General features: G+C 46.5%; 1 protein-coding gene across 1 annotated transcript in view; it reads right to left on the bottom strand.

Moving 5' to 3' along the window:
* LOC140391630 (protein diaphanous homolog 3-like) overlaps positions 1 to 26,117 on the bottom strand; it is an 837,607-nt gene that overhangs the window by 499,607 nt on the left and 311,883 nt on the right. Inside the window, exon 17 of the mRNA XM_072476316.1 lies at positions 7,516 to 7,630. Within this exon, the coding sequence (XP_072332417.1) occupies positions 7,516 to 7,630 (115 nt within the window). The remainder of the gene's footprint in view (positions 1 to 7,515; positions 7,631 to 26,117) is intronic.

Raw genomic sequence — 26,117 nt, forward strand, 5'->3', positions numbered from 1 at the left:
TCTCTCTCGTAGTCCAACAGAAAATTGGTGGATCTTACTAAAGTTCGAGACCAATGAGCAGCTTCATGATTTTGAAATAAAAATCTCATACTGGACTATAAAAGGCATGCATAAGCAAAATAATTGATATTGCATATAATGAAATACCTCCGCTTTAATAAGAAATAAAAACATTATTTCACAGGAAATTACTTGCAAATGGATTATAATTGAATTAAACAGTTTAAAATTGGATAATATTGGATGTCAACTGATACTTTAATTTAATTTGCCATTACTCTCACTTTCCTAATTAATTCATTTTGCCAATATGCACACCATTTTACATTTCATAGGTGTTTGCTCTCATGTTTGCCAATGAAATCCAGCTTAATTACCATGTTTCCATTATTATGAGGTCCTCCATTTGTGTTTAATCTAGCCATTCCATTCGATTATATTTCTGTGGGACAGCTTAAAAGCATTAATACTGACAAATAAACAATGAATGTTACAACTTTGTTTCCTATGTACAGATCATCACATACATACCTGAGGTTAAACGAAAATGAGCAAAAATAAGCTTGTGACATGGTTTAGTAATTGGTTGGGTGGAAAGAAATACATAAGAGAAGTAAACGGTTACTATTCTGAATGGCAGAATGTGACAAATCGTGTTCTTTGGATAAAGGGCGTTCAGGTACAGATCAGTCATGATCTAATTGAAAGGTAGAACCACCTCAAATCATAAAATAGCCTAATCCTATGTTGAACTTCATATCATAAACATTATTTTTAAAAGTACCAAATATGAAAAATCATTTCTTAATCACTCTTTTATCTTGTTTTATGCTTTAAAACATTTGGTTCACAAGCAGTGTGAGGTAATATTTCATTGTGAACGTCTCTTACTGTGATATCATGAATCACTGATCACTAGCCAAAACTTCATTTTTATTGCAAAATGCAATATGACCACAATGCAGCTTCAGATGGTAACAAGTAATTTTAATATACATGCTACCCCTTGACAACATCATCTGAAAACACGGTCAATTTCCACACGTACTGATAGCACCCAGTTCTGCTTCACCATCACTTCCTTTCCATTAGCTCTAAATTGTCACAAGGCTGACCACGTCCAGTATTGGGTGAACAGAAACTTACTCCATTGGGAAGCACAAAGCCATTGTCTTGGAACCATGAAATCCATTTCCAAGTTACCAACTCATTCCTCATACCTGGCAACTGTAATAGGTTAAATATTGTCATCTTTGACTTTTAGATGAGTTTCCAACCACATATCCGTGCCATTATCCAACTCCACCCCGCATTTGTTACTTCTAGATTTGACTATTCCAATGCACACCTGGCTGTCCTGCCACATTCTACTCTTCGTATTTGGTCTGTTTGGCTGGAATTTCTAAAGATTGTGTCTGTTCCACTAGAAATGTTACTGTCTATCACCTTTTTTTGCCTCCAGCCTCAGAGCCAGCCAGGTCCAGCCAACAAGGCCCACAGTTGACTCAAAATTGAACTATGAACCTCATCTCATGTGCGAGCTGCCAGCACACATTACGACTCCTTCTGTGATGAAACTACTGAAGCTAAGTCCTGGAATGAGTTCCTGGACGCTGTAGCGGGTCAAAAGCCCAAGTTTCCACCCTATCCCCGTAACCTCACCGAACCTTTTGGACACTAAGGGGACTAAGGGGCAACTTAGCATGGCCAATCCACCTAACCTGCACATCTTTGGAAACCGGAGCACTCGGAGGAAACCCACGCAAACACAGGGCGAAAGTGCAAACTCCACACAGACAGAGGCCGGAAATGAACCCGGGTCCCTGGAGCGGTGATGCTAACCACTGTGCCACCGTGCCGCCCATTAGCAAATTATGTCAAGAGAAAATGTGATTAAAGGCACCAGGCATTGGATGAGGCAGTGTGGATAGGGTCATTCAGAAATAATGTGGAATCGAGATGCATTGTAATTCTAAAAAAAAAATTTTTGTTGAAATTATACATTCCTAGAGTATTGCAGAATTGGTGATATGATACATTATCAACCTAAAAAATCCAGAATTTCTTAAGTTTTCATAATGGGACCTTGTGATACAAGCATTCTGACTTTTCAAGTTTTCCCATAGGTTTCTTGTGACATTGCTAAGGATGTGTAGTTTCTGCCATTTATAATGATTCTGTGACAGCCAAATGTTCAATGGTGCAATTACAGCAATTCTACTGAAGCAAAGCATTACAGAATTGCAAACAATCAAAAAATATTGCAGATGTTATCCTGGAATGACAGAGATCAAAAACACAATATTTGTAATACTGTTTTCTAACATTAACCATGCCTCAAATATTTTTTGCATGAGACCCAGACCTGCATTCACCCACACTTAAGTCATTGTTTTTAAGGCTTGGTGGGTTTTTCACCGGTCTCGCCCACACTTCGAAATTCTTTCAGCAGCGGGGAACTAAACATGCCACCCAGGTCGGCATCTCTGGGATCGAGGTGCTCCCGATCTCAAAGTAAGCTGGAAGGCCCACCCCCACACACCACAGCTATGGTCATCAACACCACCCGCACTTGCTCCCCAGGCTGACTTCCAGGCCTCCCAAACAGGTCACATGCCCCTTCTCCTTCCCCCAACCTTCATGACATCCCTTCATACCCCTCCTTCATCCCACCAGCCTTTTCCTCCTCAGGCCCCGACCCTTGGCAGTGCCAACCTGGCACCATGGTAGTGCCAAACCTGTCCTGTCCGATCCCCAACCACCCACTGTCATCCAAGATCCCTGGAGTGTCCAGTACTAATTGGCACCTTGGTGAGGCCTCGCTGGTGCAGCCAGTGGCTCCCAGGAGCCGGGGGAATGCAACCTCAACCTAGCCATGCACATTTAAATAAGTCTAATGGTGCATTTAAATATAATTACCTGGATCATGCCAAGCACCGCAGGCCTGGTGACCCGCACGTGGTTTTGCCCCCGGCGCAACAGGGTGGGAAAATCGTGACCAATGTTTTTACATTGAATCTGTCAATCATCCTTCCACTATTTGTCTCTGCATAGTAAGTTGAAGATTGGCTTCCCAGAATCAAGAGCCATCTCTTGCACAATTAGGAAAAACAACTACTGGGAACCCGTGCAGGAGCAGAGCTCCACCACTGATTGATCTACGGTTAAATAGGTAGGGCTCTTAGATCAAGCAGACCAATGATTATGTTAAACAATGGTTTGGATACTTGGGGGCAAACATCCTCGAATAGAACTGAGAAAGAGCATTTGTATTATCACGTGTGCTATATGTTGCTGATAGGCTTTACATTGCAACGAATGATAATCGATGGAGCCACTGTTGGAAGAGGGCCTTCGGACGTGAAAGTAGGGGTCAAAACGTTTTGACACACAAAACAATGTTCATTTGCCCCCCCTGTTTAACATGTACATCCAACACCTGCCCAGTCCGATCACCCATTGGAAGCTGGCCTATCATAATTACTTAATGCTTTATCTACCGTTCCCAAATCCTGAAATGATTCAAAGTGATAAATAACCCTTATTGATGTAAGTTTCTATATTTTATTCAGTATAAGGAAGACTTGACCTATGCAAATGTCTGAGTAGTAATATCAAAGCACAGCAGCATTACCATTTTGCTTTCGATAGAAGCATGATTACCACACACCCACTCCCTAGTCATGCCAGTCAATGTAGCATGCATACATGCGGTCCGACTGCTAGCCCCGTTTTGTTGTGAGGATCAGTCTAAGTGATGGTACCAAGTTTCCTCTGGCCAAATATTTCTCCCTTTCCTTGCCCAGGGAATTGTTTTTTATGCTTACCTTTCACAGCAAAGTTCCCGTACCAGCCTCCCCGAACAGGCGCCGGAATGTGGCGACCAGGTGCTTTTCACAGTCACTTCATTTGAAGTCTACTTGTGACGATAAGCGATTTCCATTTTCATTTCATTTCATTTATGGAGACTAATTTAACCCAATCTTTACCTCACTAGTATTTGAATGGCCCAATTACAAAATATGTCAATGAACTATCTTCCTGCCCAAGCTTGGACGAACTCTTGGGGCTGGTTTAGCACAGTGGGCTAAACAGCTGGCTTGTAATGCAGAATAAGGCCAGCAGCGCGGATTCAATTCCCGTACTGGCTTCCCCAAACAGGTGCCGGAATGTGGCCACTAGGGGCTTTTCACAGTAACTTCATTGAAGCCTACTTGTGACAATAAGCGATTATTATTATTACTTTTAAGATCTCTGGCCTCCCATGCTCAAACTCCTAGCAGTTTGAAGCATTTGAATGCTAAGCTTAACTAAAGCAAGAAAAACATGATACCTTTGTAGTCAACTATTTTATCTCGGCTTTACACACATCCGAGTTTTTGAAGTTCTGGTAAGATGTTTATCTATTAGTTCTCATATAGCAGGCTGAGATTTATGCTGAAGTTTACCTTCACACAATTTGGTCCCTTTCAAGACCCTCCAAGGTTAAAAGCACTTGGGTCAATTGAGGTCCCAAACAATAATTCCTCACAAATCACTCTAAACCTCATTTAACCAGGGTGTACTACAAGCAAGATTAAAATTGTAGTTCAGAATAATAATGAAATTAACAGAATGCAAGTTAGTTTTTATTAATTAGCACGATAACCAAATGGAGAATTCCCAGGATACAAAGACAAAAGCGTCTGGCGAAAAACTAATATTTTCAACTTGCATTACAAGATGACCAGCCACAACAGTAACACGCTCTGCATGCAAAGACCTCTAAGATCATCCTATTTTTAATGGTTTACAATTTCTGCCTATATTGTTTTTACTTACTCCAGTGTTTCTACACAAACCTCTTCCAATGGATATAATGCGAAAGGAGGTAGGTTTCAGTGTCTCAAGTAAGGCCTCATGAAATGTTTGTCGTCGGTGACCTGTAATTCTCTAATCAGAAACCTGCTCTGATATCTTCCCAACTGTCTCAGATAGCCTCATTACACTGTGGCAACTATCTTTGCCACCAGGACAACTTCCTGCAGCTCACCGGTCTTACCTTCATGTTTTGGCCACAAATAAAATTTCAATTTAAGCTGACGCAGATCATTAAGAAGTAGCACTGGTGCCGGACATCCTGCTCCTAATCATCCAGCTGCCTATGGCAAGCTCTTATTATTGCTTGCATATGCCTGACAACCTGGAAAGCAGAATGGGGCCCCACTGACTCCCTAGCAGCAATTGGTTTTGACCATTAAACTCTTACAGGTTGTACACCAACAGACCAAAATTGACTCCATGATATTTCAGAAACGGTTGTACGTGAAAAATAAATGCTCCTGTTTCTGGTGTTAAACCCTTGTATCTTGGTAAGAAATTGACACAAGCTATAAATAATTTAGGATGTACTGTAAATATATAGGATATGCTTGGTCTTTCTATTTACTTTGTCATTCCAAAAAGCTTAAGACTGGTTTATTTATTTGATATTTAAGTGAAAACAGGCACAAAGACTTGCTCATTTATGTACTGGAATATGACCTATTAAATGTGACGGAGTTAAAAGTCACATGCATGCAAACAGCCAGGTTACGCTATAAGAAATTTAACAAACGTATCCAGTGACATTAATGATCAAAATTTCTTCTGGAATTTGTAAACTATTTGAATACAATCCACAACAAAATCATATCTTTCCGATGTTCACAAAAACCTGAAGGCAGTTCCATAAATTCAGACAGAATCAAAGAATGGTTACAGCTCAAAAGGAGATCATTCGGCCACCAAGCGTGTGCCGGATCTCTACAAGAACAACTCAGTTCATCTCTCTCCCTAAAGCCCTGTGATTTTTCCCTTTAAGCTGCTTATCAAGTTCCTGTTGAAAGCCACAACTATGTGTCCTTCCACCAGCCTCTCATGCAATGCATTCCAGATGCTGCATAATAAAGCTTTTCTTTACTCTGCTTTTCATTATTTTGCCAATCACAATCCATACTCTCGAGCTCTCAATCTTTCCACCAATGGAAACAGTTTTCTCTCTGCCTTCTTTGGATGGACCACTCATGATTTTGAGCAACTCTATTCAATCGCCACTGAATCTTCTCTCCCGTAAGGAGAACAACCCACCTTCTCCAATATTCCATGTAACTGAAATCTCTTGTAATAACCAGCACGGGACATACGATGTGGGAATGATTATTTTCCCAATGCCCCAGAAGGAGTACAAACTCCCCCGCTAGGGGCAGGGTAGCTTACCTATACTTGTAGGTAAAAGGTAGGCCAGTGTGGAACCAATGGAGTGAGAGAGTAAGCATCCGGTGAGTTTTAACCAGCCTCATTTATACAAGTGTTGTTTAAATAAAAGTCTTTTACTTTTACTTGCTGTGAATTTCCTGTGCCTTACTAAATCTCTCCACCTTACAAACCTTTTCTGAACCCATCACAATCTTCTCTAAACCCGTTAGTTCATCCCTGAAGGACGATGTGGAGAATTGGACACAAACCAGTTGGAGCTGAACAAGTATTTCTTGAAGGATTATTATAACTTCCTTACTTTTATACTTGAGGCCTCTATTATAAAGCTAACCCTTGTTTTTTCAACCTGCCCTGTCACCTTCAATGATTTGTGCTTATATATACCCATGTCTATATCCCTACGCCTCGTTAACAGTTGTAGCTATTACTTTATAGGCTATATTTATTTCTGCCACAACCTTAGGGCAACCCTTCCTGCACATGGATGCATTTTCAGTATCAGCCTGTGACACAGCTATTAAAATAAGAATATTTTTCGGAGCAGCTCTGTTTTTTGAGACTGCATTCTGCATTTCCGGCAGGTTGGTGGCTTATAACGGTCTCCTTTATAACGACGATGGACCTGGGTGGCATGGTGGCGCAGTGGTTGGCACTGCTGCCTCACAACGTCGAGGATCCGGGTTTGATCCCGGCCACGGGTCACAGTCCGTGTGGAGTTTGCACATTATCTCCGTGTTTGCGTAAGTTTCAACCCAAAGATGTGCAAGGTAGGTAGATTGGACACGCTAAATTGCCCCTTAATTGGGGAAAAATAAAGAATTGGGTACTCTAAATGTTTTTAAAAAGAAAAAAACCCAACTATGATGGGCCTTACTTTGGATCGTTACCTATCATCAAAGCTTTTATTTAAGTTAATTGCATCCCAGGCATCTTGTACCTTTTCCCGATTGGAATAACTATTAAATAAACCAAAATTGTTTTATCAAATAGTTATTCCAGTCATGGAACAGTACAAGGTGCTGGGATCAACAGGTAGATACATTTTTAAAACAGATTGCTGGTGAAAAAGTAGGAGAAATATAAAAACATGTTAAAATATTTCAGATAAATTCATCGCTGAATGTGGGCTCAAAATAATGACCCTGGGATAAAGATTTCTATTATCTACCAACTGAGTTACCCAGCCATTAAAAAACTTATCCAACATGTTCACTGGTTCTAAAGACAGCTCCACTAGTGAGCCTTCTTAAATTTTTCCATGGAAATGGGAGTGAATACCTCGTTTTTGTGCACCAAAGATAAAACTAATTCGAGCAAACAGGTCAGGGTTTTCATATTTATCATCATTTGCTTTTATCCAGAAGCAGTTCTCAGGCATTTCAAGTGGTCTGATCTGTGGGAACAAATCAAAAAATCAAAATTTGAGCAGTGAAATATCTGGTTATGATGTGTTTTATTTTTGATTAAACAAGTTAATTGCTTGAAACAAAGTGCATAAAATTTGGACAAAAACATTTCAGTAGTCATGAGGAAGAACATGTCAAATTTGATGCAACACAATTCGACTTGATCTTTAAGAATCTTGAAGCACCAAATTCTTGAGCCCCAATCATGGCTACAAAGGGAATTAACGACTTATCAACTGACAAGAGAAAAGCATGCAATGATACATTGTTGTATTTTGTTTGGAACATAAATGTTAATATTTTAAGAATATTGAAGGTTTCCGTATGGATTGGAGGTTTATTTTCATTGCAGATATTTCTGATTAACCATTAACACGTCTGGTAATACCAGTATGTGATTAACTTCTGGCCTCTCTCTTGATATAAAGATAATCAAGAGCCATCTAAACTGGCCTAGCTGTACAACAATTTACATGTGATCATATTTATTTTAAGAAAATGAGTTATAAAGTATAATTTTGGAGGTGGATCTCTATTATGCTTTTATACAAGTAAAATATCACGTTAATTATTACAGGTTAGATATGTAAAATATCAGTGGAATAACATGCATAAATACACTGTGGGAATGAATGACTGTGACTGTAGCTTTAAGTTGTACAGTCAATTAAATAAATATCTATTTATGACAATTGTAGACATCTAGCCACTACCAGTCTATTTAAACTCAGATAGATTATTGGTATTCTGGTAATAGTGCAAAATTGTTATGAACCCCGTAGAGACTTCTAAAAAAAAATCTGAACTTCCAGTGAATGCCTGAAAGGATCATAGAATCCCTACAGTGCAGAAGGAGGCCCATCGAGTCTGCACCGACCCTCCGAAAGAACACCTCACCCAAGCAGATTTCCCCTCCCACCCCAATAACCCCTTAACCTAACCTACACATCCCAGGACACCAAGGAGAAATTTAGAATGGCCAATCCACCTAACCTGCACATCTCTGTCATCACACATCAAGATTACAAGTAGAGTATCCTTAATCTGTAAATCAGAATATCTAACACATCAAACCGACTGCGCACAACCTTTAACTCAGGCAGAACAGAGCCCATACAAACCTCGCCGACAACATCCAGCATTTACCGTGCAACGTCTCTGACCAAAGCCGGAATAAACCTCACCGTCCACACCTAACATTTAGCATGGAGGTCTGGTTATTTGCTTGCATTGTTTATTCTGCAATTCTTGTCTACACGGTTTACCTTGCGAACCCTCTCCTCTCAGCAGAATTGCAGATGGCGCCACAGGTGGAAACTTATTACAGGGACCTGATATTTATTATTCAGTGATTTATCTTACTTTTATCGCCAATATGGCTTTGGCCATTGTAATGTAAGTGGGCCTGGATTCAAACACATATCCGAAAACCAAAATGATCTGAAATACAATCGGCCCCATGGATTTCCAATAACGGATACTTGACCTTCATAATAAACGGAAAGCAATGCTGACTAAACACTACTTCAGCAGGCAGCTTATGCTCTAAACCAGTGTTTATCATACTCAGGGTCGCGGATAGGTGTCAGGAGGGTCGTAACAGTCCCGATAGCGGGAGAAGCACCTGCGGCCGCGACCAGCTTTTTAAAATGCCAACTGCGACCGGCTGGTAGGTTGAGAATGCCGTCCGCGACTGCCAGTGGCCGCAGCATTTTGCCTCGCTCCATCCGATTGCCACCCAGATTGTTCAATGGGTGATTAGCTTTACTGAGGTTACATTCGCCACCCCATTGTTCCGCTGACCCATAGGAGAAGGCGGTGGGGCTGTTGGAGCTCAGGACCGGTGAAGGACACGGAGAGCAGCCGAGTGAAGTTTGTATGAGGAGTGAGAATGGCGGGTCATGATGCTGGCAGTCAGCACCAGTTCACTGGCTTCCACAAGTACTTCAATGCCTACACCATTACAGAAAGAAGGAATTATGTGATAGCTACATAAACAGGGATTGCAATAATTTGTTTGTTCTTCAAACAGAGATCCAAGAAGAAGGCACCAGCAGCAATCACAGAAATAAATACGGTGTGGTTTTCCTCTGGGACAGGGCAAGTAGAATCCAAGGACCAGTATGTGAAATCTGTGTGAATGTTTGAAACCTCTGCAATCGTGTCACCATAATGGTGTATTATAAGTAATCAGACTTCACAAATCAAACTCATGGGACTCTTATGTGCTGTTTACAAAAAGGAGAATGCCATCCGCATGCAGTCTCCTCAGGCAGATCCAGCAGTGCCCAACGGGGCAGACTGCCACTTCCTGACATCAGCATGGTAACCCAGTATCATCTCCTCTTGGCAACAGCGTGCTCTACCAGTACCAAATTTCTTTTTTAAAAAGGCAGAGTCGTCCCACCAGAAGTGGCAGCAGAGAGCAGATCCCGAGCCAGGCACATACACTGACATACACTGTGTAATGGCCACAGAATCATGGAGAAGAGATTCCTCCATTGTGTTGCAAAGGTTGGTCAGCCGGTGTGGATCCCGAAGGATGGCTGGTTGATAAAAATGGGTCCCAGGCAAGAAAGTTTGAAAAACTGCTCTAAATTATAGAAAATAACCCCACATTTAACATTTCAAACAACTGAAAATCTCCCTCCAAGGAATTCTTTACTCTGCCCTTTAAATGGCCCCTTAAGTGGACACTTAATTTCCAAGGAAATAGTCCAGAGTGCGTCTTAGCTCTTTTTGCCTTTTCCAGCCAGACAATTTCTTCACCCCTAAACTTGCTTTCATGATGAGGGTTAGCCTGACGATAGCCAAAGCTATGGAAATCTTCCAGTTTTGTTCAAACTTTCACAACCTTGGTCTCTTCAATCTGAACACAAGCTGCCATCCATATTCATGAGTGATGAACGATTCGCTCTCAATCTGTCGATCACTCTGATTCTTGCAATCTGAACCTGACTGTGGTATGTTTTGGAAAAACTCTAACCCAGTCCTACAATAGCTTCCTATACAACTTTCCCTTCTCAAAGCTCATCACCATGGAAATGTGAATCACATAGACCTGTATCAAAGTAAAAATGTTAATTAGCTTCCAGCAGATGCCGACTTCATTTGATTTTGAAAAGTAGACAATTTTCAAAGAAGTATCACACTTTCCTAACATCACTGTGGTACACTGCAAAACATGCTTGCCTGAGTGTCAAATTTAATTAAACTGAAGACAGTTAGACTGCTGTGTTAAAAAGGTCAAAAAGGGGTAGGTGTAAAACAAAGCATGTTGCAGCAGAGGTAAGCTGTATGAGTTGGAGTGGCCATGATATCCTGAAGAATGTGCTGTGCTAAAAGACAGCTTTGAAAGAAGCAGAGAGTCCTCGCTACCCTCGCAGAGAAAAGTATTTTGTCTGTGTTTCGATACAAGTCTTGGATTTCCATAATCATGTGAGAGAGAAAAGCCCTGTAATACTTCCTCTATAGCCGCAGTGGATTTTTGCAGTAATCGCCGGGTGAGGCCGCACTGCTCTTGGCAGAAAAGATGACTGAGGTGATTGTCGTGGAACTTGAAAAAAAGTTCACAAAGCACATGGAGGTGACGAGTAAGGAGATGGTGGTGGTATTGAAGGTGCTGATGGAGGAGGCGATTGCCCCGGTGAGGGAGGAGGTTTCAATTGCATCGGCCGAGGTGCGGGACCAGGATGAGACACTGAAGGAAGTGGAAGAGACATTGTCGCAACACAGTGATCAACTCACCTCGATGGGTAAGGAGCTGCAGAGGGTGGTGGAGGTCAACAAGAGTCTACAAGCCAAAATGGAGGAGTTGGAAAACAGATCTAGGCGGCAAAATCTGAGGACTGTGGGTCTGCCCGAAGGGGTGGAGGGCCCGAGGCCGATGTGGTATTTTGCCAAGATGTTGGAGAGCTATTGGGGGAGGGGGAAGATCCCTCTCGGTACGAATTGGGTCGGGCTCGTAGGACGGAGGCCCATACCAAAGGCGAATGAGCCGCCAAGAGCAGTGACTATTTGTTTCCGTAGGTACTGTGTGAAGAAGAAGATCCTGTGTTGGGCAAAGCAGAAGCAAGAGGTGCAGTGGGCTGGAGCTGGTATACGTATATACCAGGACTCTACTGTGGAGTTGGCGAGGAGGCAGGCGGCCTTCGGCCAATTGAAGACGGCACTGTATAACAGCAGGGTGTGGTGCGGCATAGTGTATCCTGCTAAATTGAGGGTAACCTACAAATCCAAAGGCTTTTATTTTGAGCCGGTGGAAGCGGCGGAGGTGTTTGTGAAGGCAGAAGGGCTGGGGCAGAATTGAGAAATGGGACTGAGGATTGGTCTTGTATTGAGGGTAGGGGGTATTTAAGAGTGTATGTAGCTTTATTTTTTCACTGCATGTTGGTATATGTGCTAAATGAGTCGACGCTGTCTATTTGGACAAGGTAAGAGTTGGGATATTTCTTTGTAATGATGGTTCTATGGGGTTTGTGTGTTGACACTGCGGTTGTGTGTTGAAGGGGATTTCTTTGTTTTCCTGTGAGCGGGCAGGGGGAGGGGATTGGAGGGGAGTGTGGCCTGGGCAGGGGCCTCCACACTGGCTAGTTTAGGCTGGCCAGTGAACGGGAGTGTGGTGGGTGAGGGTGCTGCGGCCATCAGAGCCTGGTAGAACAGGTTTTGATGAGCCTAGGAGGGGTGAAGTTGGGGGAGGGGACCGATACTGGGTGAGGTGCTTTCGAGAGGAAGTGGAGGGGAGGAGGTTGGGTGGGGGGGTTCTACAATTCATGCGTGTCATTCATGGTAAGATTTCGGCGATTGGATGGCCTTGAATATTACCGGGGGGGGGGGGGGGGGGGGGGGGGACGACGACGTCTATATATGTTAATGGTGACTATGGACGATTCTTGATTCCTTATTGTTTTTTTATTTGATGTTTATGTTGTCTGGGGGTTGGTGGGAGGATGGGATCGTTGTTGTTAATAAGGGGATTGACATTGTGTTCATTACCGTTTACTGTTTGTTGGTGGGTGTAAAGTTTGAAGAAAATGTGAAATAGGAGAATAAAAAATATATATAGTTTTTTTTGATTTTATAAAAGAATGACAAAAAAAAATTGTTACTAAATGTTTTAATTTAATATCTCCGAAAGTGGTTTTGCAATTCTTGTTTCTGACACCAGAACACCTATTTCCTCATTACAAATTGCTAATCATTGTGACAGCTTGTCCAAGTTTCCCTTTGTAATTTAGGCAGCCTTGTAATTATCACCTGCCGTATCATAACAGTTTAAAGTATAACTGTTTAAAAAAACCTGACATTTGTAACATTTTCTTGAGACTTTGGAGACCAACAGTCTATCCACCACCAGCACAGATATTTGGTCATTTTCTACAGGCATTTAATACCTTGCATCTTCTTCCCAATGAAACAACATGGGTCCCACTATAATCTTTAACACCCAAGCCACCCACTTTTCCTCTCAATGGAATTCAGAAAATGTCACATGATCCTCTTCATTGCTTCATTTTCAAATTAAATACAATGTTCCAAGACATTACAATTTTATAAAATCTCACAGTTATAACATGTAGCTTTTCATTATCAAATACACAGCTAGCAGCAATGCAAGGCACTTCTCTGAACCACACATGGCTATTTTGTCTTGGTGTCATACAGTATCACATTTTTCTAAACCTTTTCATGTGTTTTTTTTTTGCTAATCGTTTGTTCCTTCCTAATCCTATTCTAGAACCAACAAAAGGAAGTGCATGCCACGTCATGTGCTGTTAACACTTTTGTTTAAAATGAGAAATTTAGAGCCCAAAAGAACAACCATTTTTGGGGATAGGAGTTGCATAAAGTATTTAAATGTTAGAAGGCAAATCTGTCAATGTAATAGCTCAATTTAAATGTTTTATTACCCTCAAAGAAAAGGGTTAAAAGAAAAGCGATAGTTGAAGAACTACGGGAGTGGAGGTGAGAGGTGATGCCAGTCAGAAGACCTGCAAGAAAGAGAGCAGCAAGAGGGGGATTATCTATGGGAGCAATAAAAACATTAAAAGATGCGGATTTACTGCAGATTGTGCCTTTCACTCTCAGGCCAACTCAGATAAAGAAATATTGTGGAAGAGTAGTGACCGTTATAATGTAGAAAAGAGGATGCCAGACAATCTATAGAAAGTAATCAATCCCTCCTGTATTATGGGGTATAATCCTTTACATAATCCAGCTTCTAGTAGATATAGGTTCTGTTGGGTTCTTTGCCAGGTAACCAACTTGACAGCATCAAGAAGTATTACTCAAGCAGCCATTATTTACAGATCAATTCAATGGTGGGTGTCAGCAGGTTATTTGTATATAGTTTGTATATAGTATGACTCTATAAAATCTAGAATTCTCCGTTTGGGAGACTAAGTGTTGACACCAGGACTGAACTGTATGTGGTTCGAGATCCCGTTGGGGTGCTATTCTGTGTGAGAGTCAGGACATGCAAATGCCACTGCACTCTGCCAGCGCAAATTCAGAGCAATTTCAAGTCCAGCCTGTCGTGTTGGGTGTTCCGATATACAAACGAACCAACACGGTTGTAGGTGGTACAACTCTGTTTTATCATTCTGTATAATAACAACTGTTAACTTCTGGCTGTGGTTCATACTTCACCAGTTAATCTGTGGACCCAGCCCTAGCACTATCTTAGAGAGGCACTCAGCACATGGTGTATGTGAGTGGCACGCTGTGAGCTCTGTGCTCTGAGCTATCTCCAGGTGGAATGAGCGGGAACTGTGGTGTTCCCTGTTTTATAGTGCGTGTGCTCTCACTGGTGATTGGCTGTGATGTTGCGCGTGTGTTGATTGGTCCGTCGACCTGTCCATCACTGTGTGTGTGTGATTGCACCATGATATGCTAATGTGAATATCATGACATCCCCCTTTTCACAAGAATATGTGCCCACATGGTAATAAATATTGGTGTGTACTGAGTGCGGCTGAGTATGTGTGTGCAATATTTACAACATGTACATGAGGCTAAACTATATACATAGGAAGGTGTCAGGTGCAACATAGCAACGAGGTTGTACCACAAACAAAACAAGTGCACTCATCAAATATCGAAAGAGAACTCCTGGAACAACAAAAAGAGAAACACGTAACATTGTTGCACAACAATTCAGTGAGTCCAATGTGCAAACAGGCTCATAAGTCCAGCCTAGTAGGTGGGCGATGAATTTGGGTTGACCGCCTCAAGGGTGGGTCAGGATCCACCGGCTGAGGAATGGGCCTGGCCACGGGCGATAGAGGAATAGGCAGAGTGGCAGGAAGCTCCACGAAGTAGACATCAGGGATAACAGGAGGGCGTGGCACCGGTGCATGATCACGTAGCGAGCGCGGAAGCAGCCGAAGGGCCCGCCGATTACGCCGGCGAATGGAGCCATCAGGTATGTAAACCAGGAACGAGCGGTGAGCCACGCGGCGGAGAACCTCGGCAGTTGCTGACCAGCCACCCTCTGGTAGGTGTATGCGGACGTTGTCTCCAGGCGCCAGGGAAGGAAGATCAGTTGCCCGAGTGTCATGTGCCACCTTCTGCTGAGCACGCTGCTGTCGCATCACTTGCAGTACTGGAGATTGGTCAGGTTTAGGAACATGAATGGACGGCAGTGATCCGGAGGGCGCGACCCATCAACAGCTGGGCTGGTGAGAGGCCTGTGGACAGTGGGACCAAGCAATAGGCCAGCAGGGCTAAACAGAAGTCAGATCCGGCATCAGCAGCCTCGCAGAGGAGCCGCTTCACGATATGGACGCCCTTTTCCGCTTTGCCTTGCCATTTGACTGGGGATGCAGAGGGCTGGACGTCACGTGTGTGAAGCCATGTGAAGCGGCAAAAGAAGACCATTCTTGGCTCGCAAAACAGGGCCCATTGTCTGACATGATGGTAAGCGGAATGCCATGGCGAGCAAAGGTTTCTTTACATGCTCTGATTACAGCTGATGATGTAAAGTCGTGCAGGCGTATGACCTCCGGATAATTGGAAAAATAGTCAATTATGATGACGAGCGCATGAAAAAGGTCCACACCCACCTTTGCCCAGGGGTACGTTACCAACTCATGGGGCTGAAGCGTCTCAGGGGGTTGTGCCAGCTGAAACCTTTGGCAGGTGGGGCAGTTGAGCACCATGTTGGCAATGTCGTCGCTGATGCCCGGCCAGTACACAGCTTCTCTGTCCCCCGCCTGCATTTTTCAACCCCGAGGTGGCCTTCGTGCAATTGTTCGAGGACAAGCCGGTGCATGCTGTGTGGGATCACAATCCGGTCCAACTTTAGGAGGACACCATAAATGATGGCCAAGTCGTCCCGGACATTGTAGAATTGTGGGCACTGCTCCTTGAGCCACCCTTCCATCATGTGGCACATCACACGTTGCAGAAGGGGGTCAGCCGCAGTCTCACGGCGAACGTGGGCCAGACTTGCATCAGTAGCTGGCAGATTGGCCGATGTGAAGGCTACTTGTGCGTCGACCTGACAGACGAACCCCCCCGATTCGGGCGGTGTGCTCACTGCACTGGTCAAGTCATCCACGCTGATGAGGTCCTTTCCCGGGGTGTAGACCAGTTGGAAGTCGTACCTCCGGAGCTTGAGCAGAATGCGCTGGAGACGAGGGGTCATCTCAATAGAGGTCCTTTTGTATGATGCCGACCAGGGGGCGATGGTCGGTCTCCACGGTGAACTGAGGAAGACCATACACATAGTCGTGGAATTTAACAAACCCAGGCACTCCTTCTCAATCTGCGCATAGCGCTGTTCTGTGGGGGTCATGACCCGCGAAGCACAGGTGACCAGGGCCCATGATACAGTGTTGTCCCGTTGCAGGAGTACCGCCCCAATGCCGGACTGGCTGGCATCAGTCGAGATCTTTGTATCTCGAGTAGTGTCGAAAAACGCCAATACCGGGGCGGTGGTGAGCTTGATCTTGAGCTCCTCCCATTCCTTCTGGTGTGCGGGAAGCCAGTGGAACTCCGTAGTCTTCTTCACTAGGTAGCGAAGAGCCGTTGTGTGGGAGGCATAGAACATTACAGCGCAGTACAGGCCCATCGGCCCTCGATGTTGCGCCGACCTGTGAAACCACTCTAAAGCCCATCTACACTATTCCCTTATTGTCCATATGTCTATCCAACGAATATTTGAATGTCCTTAGTGTTGGCGAGTCCACTACTGTTGCAAGCAGGGCATTCCACGCCCTTACTACTCTCTGAGTAAAGAACCTACCTCTGACATCTGTCTTATATCTATCTCCCCTCAATTTAAAGGTATGTCCCCTCGTGCTAGACATCACCATCCGAGGAAAAAGGCTCTCACTGTCCACCCTATCCAATCCTCTGATCATCTTGTATGCCTCAATTAAGTCACCTCTTAACCTTCTTCTCTCTAACGAAAACAGCCTCAAGTCCCTCAGCCTTTCCTCATAAGATCTTCCCTCCATACCAGGCAACATTCTGGTAAATCTCCTCTGCACCCTTTCCAATGTTTCCACATCCTTCCTATAATGCGGCGACCAGAATTGCACGCAATACTCCAAATGCGGCCGCACCAGTGTTGCATAGCTGCAACATGACCTCATGGCTCCTAAACTCAATCCCTCTACCAATAAAAGCTAACACACCGTACGCCTTCTTAACAACCCTCTCAACCTGGGTGGCAACTTTCAGGGATCTATGTACATGGACACCGAGATCTCTCTGCTCATCCACACTGCCAAGAATCTTACCATTAGCCCAGTACTCGGTCTTCCTGTTATTCCTTCCAAAATGAATCACCTCACACTTTTCTGCATTAAACTCCATTTGCCACCTCTCAGCCCAGCGCTGCAGCTTATCTATGTCCCTCTGTAACTTGTAACATCCTTCCGCACTGTCCACAACTCCACCGACTTTAGTGTGATCTGCAAATTTACTCACCCATCCTTCTACACCCTCCTCCAGGTCATTTATAAAAATGACAAACAGCAGTGGCCCCAAAACAGATCCTTGTGGTACACCACTAGTAACTGGACTCCAGTCTGAACATTTCCCATCAACCACCACCCTTGGTCTTCTTCCAGCCAGCCAATTTCTGATCCAAACTGCTAAATCACCCTGAATCCCATGCCTCCGTATTTTCTGCAGTAGCCTACCATGGGGAACCTTATCAAACGCTTTACTGAAATCCATATACACCACATCAACTGCTTTACCCTCATCCACCTGTTTGGTCACCTTCTCAAAGAACTCAATAAGGTTTGTGAGGCACGACCTACCCTTCACAAAACCGTGTTGACTATCTCTAATCAAATTATTCCTTTCCAGATGATTATACATCCTATCTCTTATAAACCTTTCCAAGGTTGGGAATAAACTTCCCCAGGAAGTTGACCATCCCGAGAAAGTGTAGCACTGTCTTCTTGTCTGCCGGCTGCGGCATGGCTGCAATAGCTGTCACTTTGTCTGCATCCGGACGCACCCCTGACCGGGATATGTGATCCCCCAGAAACTTTAGCTCAATTTGGCCAAAAGAACACTTCGCTTGGTTGAGGCGCAGGTCGTGTTCTCGTATCCGAGCAAAGACGCGCTGGAGACGATTGATGTGCTCCCGTAGTGTGGTGGACCAGATGATGACGTCGTCAACATAGACGCGCACCCCTTCGATGCCCTCCATCATCTGTTCCATGATTCGATGAAACACCTCGGATGCCGAGATGATGCCAAACGGCATCCTATTGTAGCAGTATCTGCCAAAGGGAGTGTTGAAAGTACACAGCTTCCTGCTGGACTGATCCAGCTGAATCTGCCAAAAGCCCTTTGAGGCATCAAGCTTGGTAAAAATTTTAGCCCGGGCCATTTCGCTCGAGATTTCTTCCCGTTTGGGTATGGGATAGTATTCCCTCATGATGTTATTGTTCAGGTCTTTAGGGTCGATGCAGATCCGGAGTTCGCCAGAGGCCTTTTTTACGCACACCATGGAGCTGACCCATGGCGTAGGCTCCGTGACCCAGGAAAGCACTCCTTGGTCCTGCAGATCCTGCAGCTGCTGCTTGAGTCCTTCAGTGGTGCTGGGACTCTACGAGGTGCGTGAATGACCGGGGTGGCGTCCGGTTTGAGCTGTATTCTGTAAGTGTAGGGCAGCGTGCCCATGCCCTTGAAAACCTGCTGGTTGTGGGCGAGGAGAGAGTGGAGCTGTGCCCTAAAGTCTGCATCCGGGAAATCGGACATGCCTTCTGGAGACAGTGTGTGTACCCGCTGAACGAGGTAGAGGATCTTGCACGCCTGTGCGCCTAGCAGAGAGTCCTTCGAGGATCCAACTATCTCAAAAGACAGTGTGGCTGTGTATGAATTGTGTGCAACCTCGAGCTGGCAAGACCCCATGGCCGGGATAACATTACCGTTGTAATCGACCAACTGACTGCGGGATGGCCGAATCGGTGGTTTAACCTTCAAGGTCTGGAAGGCTGACCATGCAATGAGATTGGCGGAGGCACCAGTGTCTAAACGGAATGTGATTGGTGATCGGATGACCTTTAGGGTGGCACACCATTCATCGCCCGGATTAATGCTGTGCACTGGCATCGGCTGGTGGGTCCTACTTGGGGACATCCAATTTCTGTCTATTACCGCAACGCGGAAGGCCTCCCGGTCGTCGGTATCATCGGTCTGTACGTCGTCAGGGTATGACTCGGTGTATGGAGGCTGAATGGCCCGCACGTCCCTGCGAGGCTGGCGGAATTACGGAGCGTTGGCAGGTTGAGCTGCTCGACAGCAGGCAGCGTAGTGGCCCATCTTGCCACAGCGGGAGCATTGTCGAGTTTTGGCTGGACATTGCCGCTTTAAGTGTGCGGATCAACAGTTGCCGCACGTCGTGACGTCATGGCGTTCGTTGCGCCACCTCGCATGCACAGTTCGATCCTGCGCAGAGCCCGCCTGCGCGTCACGTTCCTCTGCGCCGACGTCCCCTCTTTTGGCGCGTACAAGCGCGGGAGGCCTTGGAAAGCGCGCAAAATGGCTGCCCTCGTCTGGGCCGCAGGCCGGGAGGAACTCGATCGACTGGACCCGCTCGGCCTCGTAGGACCCCTGCCGTGCCGATTCGGCGGCCTGGAATTGGGAGTACAGGCTGGTCGCGTTTTCGTGGAGGACGCAGGTTTCGATGCCGGTGGCTAGGGTGAGGCTCTTTATTTTGAGGAACTGCTGGCGTAGGGTGTTCGAGGTAACCCCAAAAACTATCTGGTCCCGAATCATGCAATCGGAGGTGGCCTCAGCCGCAGGACTGCGTGAGGATACGGAGGTGTGTCAAAAAGGATTGAAAAGGCTCATCCTTACCCTGCAGGCGCTGCTGAAGAGGTACCTCTCGAAGCTCTTATTCACTTCGACGCTGAAGTGTTGCTCAAGTTTTAGAAGGACCGTCTTGTACTTCATCTTGTCCTCGACTTCCGCGAATGCCAGGAAGTTGTCGGTGTGGATGGCGTGTTGCCCTGCCGTGGAGAGGAGGAGGGCGATCTTCCTGGTGTCCGATGCATTCTCCCTGTCTGTGGCTTCTAGGAAGAGCTGGAAGCGCTGTTTAAACAGCTTGCAGTTGACGCCGAGATTTCCAGCGATTTGGAGCGGCTGCGGCGGGCTGATGGTGTCCATGGCGCAGGATGGCGGATCTCTGAAGATGTGCAGGTAGGTCTCACAGTTGCTGGCGAGTTTCCAATCCTGGTATCATGTCGTGTTGGGTGTTCCGATATACAAACAAACCAACACGGTTGTAGATGGTACAACTCTGTTTTATCATTCTGTATAATAACAAATGTTAACTTCTGGCTGTGGTTTGTACTTCACCAGTTAACCTGTGGACCCAGCCCTAGCACTATCTTAGAGAGGCACTCAGCACATGGTGTATGTCTGAGTGGCACGCTGTGAGCTCTGTGCTCTGAGCTATCTCCTGGTGGAATGAGCGGGAACTGTGGTGTTCCCGGTGTTATAGTGCGTGTGCTCTCACTGGTGATTGGCTGCGATGTTGCGTGTGTGTTGATTGGTCCATCGACCTGTCCATCAGTGTGTGTGTGTGATTGCACCATGATATGTTAATATGGATATCATGACACAGCCGGCATCATAGTACTGGGGCCGAAGTAGGCACGAAAGAGCCTGGCAGCTGGAGCGACATTTAAGCACTCCACTGATCACACACTCCCTACAGCCATCAAGATGGCTCACAGAAGGGCTGCCCCACAAGTTTGGGAGTCAGAGGTGGACCCACAGCTTCATGCCAATGAAGACAGAAGGTACAGCGCCTCTTTCCCAGGGTGGGCCGCAGGTTCAAGGCGGCCCTCCTGAACACCGCGTGGGAGGTGATGTGCCAACCTCACCAGGAGAAGAAAGCTGGTGATCCAAAGGCATGGGGGTCATTTGTGAGGCCTGTATCCGGAGAGGGGCAGAGAACCAGGGAGGGCTTGCAAGGCCACAGTGCAGGTGTCTGTAGTAATATGCATAAACAAGTGTATGTGTAAATATGTATAGTCTCCAACCAGTAGGTGTCAGGCAAGTTATAGCGCGTAACACTGTAGCCTGGAGGGAGGGGTCAGCTGTGTTTGTATTAGTTCCAGTTTGATAGCATTAGTTTCTTACCCACAGTTCATTATACTTTAATAAAATTAACTAGTCTTGGACTAGATGTTCTTTAGTACGCCGACTCAGTAATTGTCTCTGTACAAGAACATAACAGTGTCCTCTGATTGGAGGCGAGCTCTGCTGATCCCCTGCTTCCTCTGCAGTGTGACATCACTTCTAAGGAGTGCCAACACCTTGTTGGCCACGGACTGAGCTTGGCCATGCCCATCACCTTGATGATACAGCTGGGGTATAAGAGTGTCCAGAGAGGCAGTCTGAGTGCAGATGACCAGAGGCATTCAAAGCATACATGCAGCACTCAGCAGTGTGAGCAGCCAGGAGCATATAAGAAGCACCAAAGGCGTGCGTTTAAAAGACAGACTGCTGCAATGGTAGTCTGAGACAGGCCACCCCGATAACAAGGGCACGGCACCATGTCCATCGGCACGGCACCAAGTCCCTCCCTGCTACTGCCCCAGGCCCAGACAGCCATCCTCCAGCATGCCTGACAGTTTTCATTAATTTTCAGTACTTTTTTTAGCCTCTCCATTGCCATGGTGCCCACTTCCCGCATGTAAACACTTGCAGTAATTTGCGTCCTCGTGACCTCCATCTGAGAGGGAGGGAGCATCGCGGAAGCACAAGCATACTGGGTCCAACCCGGTAAGTACATTTAAATGAATGCAAATGCCGGGATTGCATGCCCTCTACAGCACGGGGTGCAAACTTCAATTTTGCCACCGGGAGGGACTGGAGCATGGTGCCTGAATCGGCGGCGGGCGTCAACCTCTATTTTTACCAGACGCGCAATTCTCTGCCCGATTGCAATTCACATTTCCAGCGTAACGAGGTAGAAAATCAAGCCCCTAATGTCCACACGTCATAGCTAGAGCCGCTTCATTGGTTAACAATCAAGAGTAGGAACACTCGCTCATTTTTGCCCTTCCTGGCACTGTAGCCAGTTAAAATGGCAAACTCCCGATTTAAAATGGCGAATGGACACAAATGAGCAGCTGCAGGTTGAGTGTGTATTTACCTCTGGAAAGGCCAGACAAGATCGGTACCGGCAACCATCAGCATAACAAAACACCAGCCACCTGCATATTAATGAGCAATCCCTGGGAACAATGAGCAACATTTAGACACATAAATCCAAACCAGACTCTTTGGCGCCAGCAGAAGCCTACACAATGGGAGGTGAACGACCACCTCAGGACCGCCCATCGATCAGGGAACCGCTCCAGCATTGGAGAAAATCGAACCAAGTAATTGGGACAAAGTCCAATCACTTGGAACCAGGTACAGGGTCCACCCGAAAGGCGGGAAGCCCCTGGGGACTATAAGAATCAAGCCCAAGTTCAAATCGGCCCTCTGCTTCTCTGCTTGATCGGGTCACTCAGCAACGCGAACCAACCCTTGACAGTGACCGGTCCAGCCATCGCTGATATCTAGTAAGTCTTACTTCAACGCTCGCTACGAGATAGGCGCTCCTAGCTACCAATCTGTACCAACTTCGAATCCCGCAGACTCAGAACCTGAACGAAAGGCCATTCGTTTCCCTGACCTGGTGGGCCAGTTCCAAGTTAAGTATTGGCCTGTTAGTCGTAGAAGTAGCTTAGACGTAGAATTTATACATGAGTAGTGATTGCTGTGAATAATAAATGTGCTTTGATTTAAATCTTACTGAGCGGTGTATTGGATTATTGATCATTACTCGGACTTGAACCACGTGGCGGTATCAGAAAGATACCTGGCGACTCAAGAGCAAAGGTGATAAAACAGAGCAATTAAACTAAGGCAAAAGTTATCAACAGCACCAAGTCAAATGTGGCGTTCCTGTTGCTGCCCTACCGGAGATTGGTTAACTCAGAACAGACCAGCAAACAAACCTGAGATGCTCACAGTATCTTCGCTTACTTATTCACTGATTGGACACATTCACTGATTGGACTTGTACAATCAACACTTGGTGGCAAGCCTTCCATCTTGCAAAACATCAACAATATGGTATTCCCAAACCCACCAAAAATAGACAGGGCACACAGGTCGCTCCTACCCAAGCCCAAAGCAGAGGACCAGCCCAGAGCAATTATTGCAAGGCTACACCGGTTCCAAGACCGGGAGAGAATCTTAAGGTGGGCCCAGCAAATGAAACAGAGCACGTGGGAAGGGAAGAACATCAGGACATTGGGGTGGACCTGGCCAAAAAAAGGGCTGAATTCAACAAGGCGAAATCAGCACTGCACAAAAGCAAGGTAAAATTTGGGATGTTATTCCTGGCCAATCTCTGGGTAACATTTGAGGGGAAAAAGCTGTACTTTAACACCCCAGCGGCGGCTGATGAGTTCGTTAGAGCGAATAAACTGGGGGAGGAGCACACGCGACCGCAATGAAAGACATGGGGACGGAAAAGGAAGGGAAAACCAGAACAAACAAGACTGCAAACAAGGACAATGGACTCTTGAACTGTGCACATGTGTTTTATGCTTTGCGCGGGATTGTGCTGCCTCATTTCAGAGTTGTCTCCTCTCTCAATGCAATGGGCGGGAAATGAGGGTGAGAAAAGCAAACAGGAGGGCGAGACAAGGGCCAGTAGGAGGAAGGTTAAACAGGGCCAGAACTGGGCGAATACTGGGAAGAGGGCCACCGCACTAGCGAGGAGGGACAGCACAGGAGGGCAGGAAGGAAGGAGGGCCGTGGACGCCTCTCAGGGGAAGGGAAGCGCCTGGCACGAGGGGTGGGAGGGGCAGAAGGGTGGGGGGGAGAATGCAGTGGGGTGGGACAAAGAGACAGGAGCTCTTGGGGGGGGAGGGGAGGAGTCTGGGGAGAAGGTAGAACAAAAGAGAAGCAAACAGAAGGGTGAGATAGTGAAGCAGTACAGACATAGACATCGGCGGGCATGGAGCAGGGCGAGGAACCAAGACTGCGCCGCAACAGGGCGGAGGGAGATCCCAGAGCGCAGGGGCGCACCCGCGTGGCATACACACAGCTGGTGGCCACACTGTGTGCCCCCTGGGCAAAGGGAAACCCCAGAGCGATGGGGCCCGACCCCATGGGGAGAGCGGTGACCCTGGCCATTTTGGATGGCCCCCCAGCAAAGGGAAATCGCGGAGTGCAGGGGCCGTCCACCAGGTAAGTATGGGTGATCCCACAGGACCGGGGGTTCAGAAACCCCCCACCAGGATTGTTACCTGGAATGCAAGGGGACTCAATGGTCCAGTGAAAAGATCCAGAGTGTTCGCCCTCCAAAGAAGCCTAAAAGCAGACACAATCTACCTACAAGAGACGCACCTGAGGGAGAAGGACTAACTGCTGTTAAGGAAGGGCTGGGTGGGTCAGATGTTCCACTCATGCTACGGGACGAGGGCTAGGGGGGTAGCAATAACAATTAGAAAATGGACGAGTTTTAAAGGAACCAAGACAGTTACGGACCTAGGGGGAAGGTACCTCATGGTCAGCGGTTTCCTGGAAGGGGCACCGGTCGTACTGGTAAATGTGTATGCTCCCAACTGTGACGACTCAGAATTCATCAAGAAGACCATGGCAGAAATCCCTGACCTTGACACACACTGACTGATTATGGGGGGGCGACTTCAACTGCGTGCTGGACCCACTGAACGACCAATCAAACACCAGAACGGGTAAAAAAGTCTGGCATGGCTAGGGAGCTAGGGGCCTTCATGGAACAGATGGGGGCGGTGGACCCATGGAGGTTCCTGCACCCAGGAGAAAAGGAGTTCTCGTTCTTTTCGCAGGTGCACAAGGTATAGACACCCAAATCAACTTCTTTGCAGTGGGGAAATCGGTGTTTCCAGGGATCACGGGAACGGAGTACTCCGCGATCGTTATCTCCGACCACGCTCCATACTATATGGATGTGAGGTTGGAGACAGGCCGGGCCCAGCGCCCCAGGTGGAGGCTGGACACGGACCTCCTGGCCGACAAGGCTTTCTGCCCAAAAATGTTGCAGGCCATAAGCGATTACGTTCGTAACAACCAAAACGGGGAGGTCTCACCCTCCATGTTTTGGGAGGCACTGAAGGCCGTGATCAGAGGAGTGATCATAGCTTACAAGGCAAGCAGAGATAGGGAAGTGAGGGTGGCCAGGCAACAGCTAAGGACTCCATTCTGGAAGTCGATAGAAAATACTCCGAGGCCCCGACCGTAGGGCTGCTGGCAGAGAGGAAAAAGCTGCAAATGAACTTTAACCTGCTATCCACTAGGAAAGCAGTGCACCAACTCCGCCAGCCACGGGGGACCTTCTACGAACACGGAGACAAGGCAGGCCGCCTACTGGCTCACCAGCTGAGAAAGCAGACAGCCTCGAGCGAAATAGCGCAGGTTAAGGATAACAGAGGCAGACAGCTAACAGAGCCAAAAGAGGTCAATCGGGTATTCAAGACCTCTACCGGGGACTGCACACCTCCGAGCCCCCCGAGGGGGATGCGGGAATGAAACAGTTCCAAGACAGACTGGAACTACCAGTGGTGGGGGAAGACAGACGGGGGAAGCTGGAAGCACCAATAGACCTGGGAGAAATCATGGAAAGCATCAGCTCCATGCAGGCGGGGAAGGCACCGGGACCCGACGAGTTCCCGGTGGACTTCTGCAAAAAATTCGAACCAGTCCTGGCCCCACACCTAAGGGACATGTTCGCGGACTCACTGGCAGGGGACACCCTACCCCCCCCCCCCACACTAGCGCAGGCCACAATCTCACTGATACCCAAAAAAGATAAAGACCTGACAGAATGTGGATCATACAGAACCATTTCACTGCTGAACGTGGATGCGAAAATGTTCGCAATGGTCCTGGCCAAAAGACTGGAGGGCTGTGTACCAGAGGTGGTCGCAGAGGCTTTGTCAAGGGTAGGCA

Source organism: Scyliorhinus torazame, chromosome 15 (assembly GCF_047496885.1).
Source record: "Scyliorhinus torazame isolate Kashiwa2021f chromosome 15, sScyTor2.1, whole genome shotgun sequence".
Taxonomy (NCBI): domain Eukaryota; kingdom Metazoa; phylum Chordata; class Chondrichthyes; order Carcharhiniformes; family Scyliorhinidae; genus Scyliorhinus; species Scyliorhinus torazame.